This window comes from Caenorhabditis briggsae (genome assembly GCF_000004555.2).
Source record: "Caenorhabditis briggsae complete genome, chrV, whole genome shotgun sequence".
NCBI lineage: Eukaryota > Metazoa > Nematoda > Chromadorea > Rhabditida > Rhabditidae > Caenorhabditis > Caenorhabditis briggsae.
The window spans coordinates 2,362,233-2,371,151 of record NC_013488.2 but is presented as its reverse complement, the minus strand read 5'-3'; the positions used below and the strand labels follow the sequence as shown (position 1 = coordinate 2,371,151).

At 41.4% G+C, this 8,919-nt stretch overlaps 3 protein-coding genes across 3 annotated transcripts in view; 2 read left to right on the top strand and 1 right to left on the bottom strand.

Annotated features, from left to right (window-relative positions):
• Positions 1-244: 244 nt before the first annotated feature.
• CBG23596 lies at positions 245-1,582 on the top strand (the record flags this gene model as incomplete). The annotated part of the gene is made up of 3 exons (XM_045236704.1): positions 245-650; positions 876-1,447; positions 1,496-1,582. 3 exons carry the CDS (start codon positions 245-247, stop codon positions 1,580-1,582), a joined length of 1,065 nt encoding a protein of 354 aa, XP_045091119.1.
• A 2,984-nt stretch (positions 1,583-4,566) lies between these two features.
• CBG23595 lies at positions 4,567-7,997 on the top strand (the record flags this gene model as incomplete). Its single annotated transcript, XM_045236703.1, has 4 exons — positions 4,567-4,745; positions 5,219-5,444; positions 6,005-6,223; positions 7,578-7,997. 4 exons carry the CDS (start codon positions 4,567-4,569, stop codon positions 7,995-7,997), a joined length of 1,044 nt encoding a protein of 347 aa, XP_045091118.1.
• A 283-nt stretch (positions 7,998-8,280) lies between these two features.
• Positions 8,281-8,919, bottom strand: part of CBG23593 — a gene marked incomplete at both ends in the record, with an annotated part of 6,661 nt that continues 6,022 nt past the window's right edge. Inside the window, one exon of the mRNA XM_002647767.1 lies at positions 8,281-8,416. Coding sequence (XP_002647813.1) covers positions 8,281-8,416 — 136 coding nt within the window. The remainder of the gene's footprint in view (positions 8,417-8,919) is intronic.

Genomic DNA, 8,919 nt, shown 5'->3' with positions numbered 1-8,919 from the left:
CTTGAAATGGGAGGTAGACATATGCAGGAAAAAAAAGGAGGGAAAAAGGATGGCATACGCTGACAGTTTTACACAAATCATCTGAAAGGTGGGTTCAAAAAAAGTAGAGTGTATATAAGGAATGGGTAAATGGGTGGAAGAAGGCATCAGTTACAGCTTTTCCCCTTTATTTGATTCTATATTTCTTTTCGTTCGCTTCCGCTAACAAATTCCTATATACTTGGCATCTTTCAGTAATACCATGATGAAGACCGTGGTCCTTCTCGCCCTCTTCGGCTGCTCTAACGCCTTCCTCTTCTCACTCCTCGGCCTCGGAGGCGGCGGCAGCGGTGGCGGATGCTGTGCTCCAAAACCAGCTTGCGGAGGAGGATGTGGCGGTGGAGGCGCCCCAGCTGGTGGAGGTTACGCTGTTGCTCCAGCAGCTCAAGCTGCTTATGCTCCACCACCCCCACCACCACCACCACCAGCGCCAATCGGTGGTGGATATGCTGGAGCTGGAGGTTTCGGTGGAGCCGGAGGATATGGAGGATCTGGAGCCGGAGGATCATACCAAGCCGCTCCAGCTATTGGAGGAGGTGGTTTCGGAGGAGCCCCACAAGGTGGTTACGCTGGAGCCGGAGGATTCGGAGGATCGCAAGGAGGAGCTGGAGGTTACGCTCAAGGAGGACAAGGAGGAGCTGGAGGTTACGCTCAAGGAGGACAAGGAGGATTCGGAGGAGCTCAAGGAGGACAAGGAGGATTCGGAGGAGCTCAAGGAGGACAAGGAGGATACGCTCAGGGAGGACAAGGTGGATTCGGAGGATCCCAGGGAGGAGCCGGAGGATACGCTGGAGCCGGGCAAGGAGGATTCGGAGGGTCACAAGGAGGATCTGGAGGATACGCTCAAAGAGGACAAGGTGGATTCGGAGGAGCCTCCCAAGGAGGAGCCGGAGGATACGCTCAAGGAGGACAAGGTGGATTCGGGGGAGCCTCTCAAGGAGGAGCTGGAGGATACGCCGGAGCTGGACAAGGAGGATTTGGAGGAGCTCATGGAGGACAAGGAGGATACGCTGGCGCCGGACAAGGAGGATTCGGAGGAACATCCCAAGGAGGAGCTGGAGGATACGCCGGAGCCGGACAAGGAGGATTCGGAGGAGCGCAAGGAGGACAAGGAGGATATGCCGGAGGCGCTCAACAAGGAGGACAAGGAGGATACGCTGGATCTTCCCAAGGAGGAGCCGTCGGATACGGAGGACAGGTCGCTCAAGCCATCGAAGGAGGAGCTGGATACCAACAATCTGCTGTGAGCTCCGGAGGACAACAACAATACCAACAACAGCAGACCGCTATCGTCTCTGCTCCAGCCCCAGTCCAACAGCAGACCTACCAGGAGCAAGCTCCAGTTCAGGCACAACAGGAGACCGTTGTTCAACAACAAACTTTCGAGGCTGCACCAGCTCAAACTCAAGTGAGGCATTAGTTATCGATGTGTAGATTCAAAAGGTTTAATTTTCAGGAATACTCATCCCAGGCCACTGAACAAGTCGTCGAGACCTCCGCTTCTGCTTCCAGCGGATACCGCAAGCACCTCTCCAAGGCTTAAGCTACGATTTTAAGTCTTAGCCTTAAATCTGTCTGTACATTTTTTAAATTTTTTCTCATTTTGTCGGAAATCTCGACAGCTCTCTCTTATGTTTAGTCTCTTCTTGATTAGTTCTATAAAAAAATGTTCTCAAGGTTCTTTGAAACATGTTTACACTTTTTCAAACAATTAAAAATACAAATGACAAGTGGCACGTGGAGAGAGAGAGAGAGAGAGAGAGAGAGAGAGAAATGCAAGTTTTAAGGTCACTATTATTATTCTTGGGGTTTAGAAACCGATGATCAACCTCCGGAAGTGTGTCCCCAAGTGGACATTCTTTACGAGAGAAAAAAAACATTTCGAGTGGAGTTAGAGGACACGTGAAAGAATGTTCAGGAATTTAGGTAATCAGAGAATACATGGATTTTTGGTTTAAAGGAACTGGAAGGTTTGGAAGTTATAGGGGCTAGAAGGGTCTTTATTTAGTATTTGCACTTTGAGCTTAATTATCTCGGCTCTTTCAAAAGATATGAATTTTTTGTCAACTAATAAAATGTTGTTCGTAAAATTACCAATATTTTATTAGTTGACTGAATTTTGATATCTTTCACGGGAACTGAGATAGTTGAACTCACGGTGCCCGTTACGGTGGACTTCTATTAGAATTACCGTATACTCCAATTAAAGTAATTGGAAATTGAAACTGTAAATTTTTATAAAATACTAACTAATGAGTTTCGGCCGTAGCCGCGGCCGGTAGCCATTTTGCACAGCCTTGAGTGTTCCTAAAATAGATGGACCATTCCACAGTTAACTTTGGCTCAATTTATCTCGATTCCTGTAAGAGATATCATAAATCTGTCAACTGATAAAATGTTTGTCATAATTTCGCTAACATTTGTATAGTGCACAACTTTTTGTTATCTTTAACAGGAACTGAGATATAGAAGCTCAAAGTTAGTGAGGTTAATCTATGCAGTTGTAAGGCAGACGATTGATTCTGATGTTTTCGGAAGCATACCCCCTTTCAGGTTTTCAAATGTGGTTGAACTGGACAACAGTTTTTTTTTTGACAAAAACACAAATGTGTACAGTTTCAAAATTTGAAACACAATTTCGGAGAAAATTCCTAAAAATAAAAATTATTAATGAAATGGTAGAAGAATTGATTTTACTTCAGTTGCTTTCAATAACTTGCATTTGACCCGTACTGCTTGCTCCTCGAGACGTAGTTGTTATGAGCAGGGATAGTTTCCATGAAAAACAAATAAAACTAATTTCTCGATTCTTCAATTACCGTAATACACTCTAATAGAATGACCCCTGGCTTTCAACTTTAAGCCAATTTACCTCGGTTCCTGTGAGAGATATCAAAAAGTGGTTGATTGATAAAATGTTTATCATAACATCAAAAATATTTCGTCAATTGACTACTTTCTGATATCTTTCATCGGAACTGAGATAATTAACTATAAGCTCAATGTTGACGGTTTGGGAATAACTCTATCATAGTGTTTACGGTATCTACTCACTCCTGATAACAGATTTGTATTCGGTGACAATCAGCATGAACCCAACACTATCGAACGGTGGGAAAAAGCCAACAATCGGATATATAACCATCCCGCCTTGAGTTTGATTTCGATACCAAAATACAGTGATATAAATAGGATCGATAGGATTGGAAGCATCGGAAGGACTAAAAACAAAGTTGGACCAAGACTCTGTATCACCAGAGCACGAAAAAACTGTCGTTGAAGTCTCTGCTGCATTTTTGACATTTTCTCGAGCTCTTTTCGAATGTTGTGATTCATTCTAAGACCGCAGTAAAGAATGATGAAGTAGTGGAAGAACGTAATCATGAGACCTGTTACTATGAAACATACATTTTTTAGTCTGATTCCATTGGATTCTAGTGGAGCGATTACAAAACAAGGTAAGTCTTTGATCTCCAGGTTGTAGTTTTCAAGAACGAAATTCCTGAAAAGCTGCGGTTTAAAAAATGGATAACATTGTCCTTTACAGTAGGTTTTACTCACCAGTGATGGGAGGAATTTCCGTTTCCTTTTTTTTAACATTTTGAATGATAATTTAAGCTCTTGAACATCGACCGAGCAAACCGGAAGTCCAACTCTTTCAATGGAATCGACAGACTTAAAGTTTCAGGTCCAACTTGTTTTGAGAAAATGGAGAAATACAAGAGTTCGTCATAAATACCGTCACCACTTTAATAGAATATTGTCGAATTAAAAAAATTGAGACCTGGAAAATTTCGCAGGCGGTTTCCCGGTCCATTTTCGAGGTCGTGCCTAAAAATCACTGCAGTAGTAAACGAAACTTATTTCTGTGAATTCAGTGGGATTTTCTGGACAAAACTTAGATTTCTTGGTATGAAAATGATCGCTAGCATCTCTAGAATCTGTTTTTCATCGAAAAACCGAACTTTATTGCGAAAGTAACGAGGCGAAACTGGCTTCAAAATGTGTTTTTTTTAAAATACAATATAGTCGCTCCATGTCACCTCTTGTAGCTTTTGATAGAGCTCCGTATTTGCTCTAATAGAAGCCCACCCTAGACATGCACTTTGAGCTCGATTATCTTGATTCCTCTAAAAGATATGAAAATTCTGTCAACTAATAAGCCAATTTATCTCGGTTCCTGTCAAAGATATGAAAACGTTGTTAACTGATAAATTGTTTATCATACTATCAAAAACATTTCATCAGTTGGCAAATTTTTTATATCTTTCAAAGGAACCGAGATAAATGACCTCGAAGTTGAAAGTAGGAGTAGTCGTTCTATTACAGGTTCTAGGTCAGTAAATTGTCCAAAAAAGATTGACCCCGTTTTTCTGTAGTTTTCTAGATCTCTCTACCTTGTTCACGTTTTTTTCTGATTCCTTTTTTCTTCTGTTCCACGTAGGATCTTCAGCAAAGGGTACTGTACTTACTTTTCGAGTCAATCGTTGACTGTCAAACCATTACAACTCAAGTTTCTAGAAAACAATGTTCGCTATCGAATTTTTAATCTATCGAAAGCGTCAAATTGTTTCAACTGTGTTTCTCATCGTGTGGATAGGTTCGATATTCACAACAGATGACGTGGAAATTTGTGAGGTAACCAGTGTGTCCTTTCGACACGACTTCGAGATAATTTTCGAGGAATTCCTTGAGAAATCCCTCGAGTAATTTTTGAAAGTTTGGTTTTCTAGGCCATTACTTAAAAAAGTCACAAACGACACTCCGAAATTCCGCACCGCGCATTGTTTAGCACATTCCTTGAAAAATTTTTTTCGAGATATTTTTTTTCGAGGAATTTCGCAAAAAAAAAATTTCTCGAAAGTTGTTTTTCGAGGAATTCCTTGAGGAATTTGTTTCGAAAAACTGTTTTCGAGAAATTTTTGTCGAAATTTCCTCGAAAGTTTCTCGAAAAAGGCATTTCTCGAGACATTTTTTTTTTTTGAAAAGACGCACTGGAGGTAACCACCCCGAAGACGGAATTTCTAGATATTCAAAGATAATTTTAGGCAAAATGGAAAAACACATCACATGCCTCCTGTCCTAACTTTTGTAAAACACTGGAGAAGAGATTGAAAGATTCATCACAAGAAGGGTAGTTATAGGGAATCTAGACAAGGAAATGCAGGTTTTTTTTCAGTTTTTCGTATGGAACCCTCAATATGATCCTATTCGCCGTTCTTCTCTTCGCTCTCCTGATCTCGTTGTGCATTTGCTTGTGGGACATACTTCGTCAGGAACCAGAATCCACTGAAAGTACAGTACCCCCAACACAAGTGACTCCAAAAGTCGTAGTAGAGGATCCGAAGATGAAAGAAAGAAGTACAAGTATGCCAATAGAGTCATCCTGCGTGTCTCTGACTGGGGTATGAATAGCAAGACTTGAAAAAATACTTACAACGGGCCGGGTCGGGCTTTTTTCAGAATTTTCAGGGCCCGGATTTCAGAAAAAAAATTTTTGGGGTCAATAGAAAAAATGAACAATTTTTCGGTCAAGTAAAAAAATTTTTCAAAATAAGAGTGTCCATAAAAAATGATTTTTTCAAAAAAAAACATCGTTTGAAATGTAGTGTATCTTTGAGCTCAATTATCTCGGTCCCTGTAAAAGATAGCACAAATGTGTTCACTAATAAAATAATTTTCATAAACTCAACAATGTTTTATCACTTGACAGATTTTTGATATCTCTCATAGGAACCGAGATAATTGAGCTCAAATTGTACGTATAAGAGCGGCACATACGGTATCATCTAAACCCGTGATGGAAGGGACTTTCAACTTTGACCTCATTTATCTCGGTTCCGGTTGAAGACATCAAAAAACTTTCAACTAACAAAATATTTATGATATTATGATGAACATTTTATCAGTTGACAGTTTTTAGATTACTCCCATAGGAGCCGAGATAATTGAGCTCAAAGTTCAGGACATCGTCGGTGAAAAACCCAGCTTGGAGGATCCGGTTGCTCCACCAGCTCCACCCAAAGCTGAAAAAAGACTCGGAGCACCAAGAGGACGAACAGAGACACCGGACCAAAAAAGAGTTAGGGAACACGGAGAGAAACGGCGAAAAGAGCACAGGGAGGATGCGGACCAGGGCAATTTTCCCAATAAGGGTCCGATTTATATCCCTAGAGAGCCGGAGGTGAGTTGGGGTACTGTAGATTGAGAACAGTGTGTGCTACTGATAAGGTTTCGTTAAATTTACCGGAATTTTTATCGGTAGTTTATCGGTAATTTACCGGTCAAATACCGGTAAATTTACCGAAAACTATCGGTAATTTTTAGGAAAATTTTCTGTTTTTTTCAAAATGGAGAACATTTTAGAACCGCGACTTTTCAGAACCGCGACATTTTAGAACCGCGACGTTACAGAACTGCGACATTTTAGAACCGCCACGTTTTAGAACCGCCACGTTTCAGAACCGCGACGTTTCAGAACCGCGACATTTTAGAACCGCGACGTTACAGAACTGCGACATTTTAGAACCGCGACTTTTCAGAACCGCGACATTTTAGAACCGCGACGTTACAGAACTGCGACATTTTAGAACCGCCACGTTTTAGAACCGCCACGTTTCAGAACCGCGACGTTTCAGAACCGCGACATTTTAGAACCGCGACGTTTTAGAACCGCGACTTTTCAGAACCGCGACATTTTAGAACCGCGGCGTTTTAGAACCGCGAAGTTTCAAAACTGCGACGTTTCAGAACCGCGACGTTTTAGAACCACGACATTTTAGAACCGCGACAATTTGGTGGGATAATTTCGAAAGTATCGAAATGTCGCCTTAACTGAAAAACTTTCCGCTGTTATTCTGCTACAAAAAAGGTCCCACAACGACAACTACCGTAACCCAAAATATGTTTTTATTTTTGCTTTTTCATTGATTTCTGTCGATTGACTGAAAAAGCAAGAAAATCGATTTTGAAATTCTGAGAATCTGAAATTCCGAGAATCTGAAACTCTGAGATTCTGAAATTTCGAGATTCTGAGATTTAGAAATTCTGAGATTCTGTAATTCTTAGAATTTGAAATTCTGAAACTCTGAGATTCTAAAATTCTGAGATTCTGAGATTCTATGTTATATTATCACAAATCTGGAAAATCCGAAATATTTTTATGTTACTGTAGTTTTCGTTGGGGGACCTTCGGCCTCCGATATTTTTGTACTAGAATGAAAGCTGTCTACTTGTAGTTTGTAGTATTTGTAGTATTTGTAATATTTTTCACATAAAATATAGCAAAAACCCAAACAAAGTGGAAAAAATCTCTAAAAGCAGCTCAAAGTTTGCCCGAATTCTCGAAAAAAATTAAGAAGCTTTTCAAAATTATTTTTTTTGAATTTTTTTTTAAATTTCCGCTAAAACTGAAAATGCTTGTTTCAAGTTTTGTCGGAAATTCAAAAACGAATCTTTCTAGAAATTTCTGGAAACTGCGAATTTCCGCTAAATTCTGAATTTTTGTCGAAAATTCAAAAATCTGTAAAACTTTCCAGTTCCCCCCAGCTGTCGCTCTTCCCGACAACATTATTCTGAAAAACGTGGAATTCGAGCGCAAATACAACGAGATGTACGTCATCGGTTCGGATGTGGATGACATCGAATTGGAGCCGAGTACATTGGCCGAAAGCTCGCGAGCCAGCTCAAGAGTCGATTCGAGAGCCGAAAAAAAGAAGAAGACTACAACGAAATCAGAAACGAATACAAAATCGGAGAAGAGTAAAAATCAGGAGAAGGGAGGAAATAAGAAAAAATCCAATGAACCCCCAAAAAAGTCGTCGGAGACCATGCCAGAGAAGAAGCCATCCAAGGAGACCCTGCCAGAAAAGAAGACGTCGAAAGAGAACGAGAATGCGACACCTGAGAAGAAGAAGACGTCCCAGGAATCGGTTCCAGAGAAGAAGGACGCTAGCTAAACTGATTTGAGCGAGAGATAAATAAAACTATGTTCATTATACCAGAGAAATATTATGCAATTTTAAAAGAGTATGGCATGTATCACAGGAATCATGGGCGGGGCGGGGCGGGGACTGGGAAATCTCAGAATCATAAAACAAACACACAAAGAGAGAACTACAAAACGAAAATTTGAGAAAAATCGAAAATTCGAGATCTGGTGATTTAGAGGGATACAGTATACATTTTGGGAAGACGGTCATGTAAAAAGGGGGCGGAGCCTAACAACGTCTAGAACTTTCTCTACGGCTTCTTAGTGACTCTGTAGGTTTTTGGTGGAAGTGGTGGTGGCGGCGTGTTGACGAAGATCGATGGGGATGTTGGATCGTCGAACGGGTCCGCGGATGATGGTGTGGTGGGGCTGTTCGAGTTGTGGCGGCTGGAAAAGTGAGAAAATCAGTTTCTGTGAAAAACGACCGGCCGGCCGACCGCGCTATGATCGTATCAAGTTTTGGTTTCAAATTGAATGTCAAGTCGTTCAGATTTGGGTCTAAACGGGTCATTTCGGTCGGTACAAAATCAGCGACCGCCAGCCAGCTGGTCGGCCGACCGACCGCCGACCGAGCTATTATCGAAATAAGCTTCGGTAAAATTGAAGGTGAAGTTGATCAGATTTGAGACAAAAGGAGCCGTTTCGGTCGGTCCAAAACTAGCTATCCGCCGGCCGACCGCCGACCGAGCTATGATCGAAATAAGTTTTGGTACCTTTTATTTTACGACGCATTTTTGATTTTGCGAAGTACGCAAACACTCTCAGGCATGTTGACGCGCAATTTCAAAAATTCGGTTAGCGGTCGGTCGGCGGTCGCCAATTTCGATCGACCGCGAAAATTCGAAAACCAAATTGACTAGATTTAGGACTAAAAGGGACATTTCGATTGG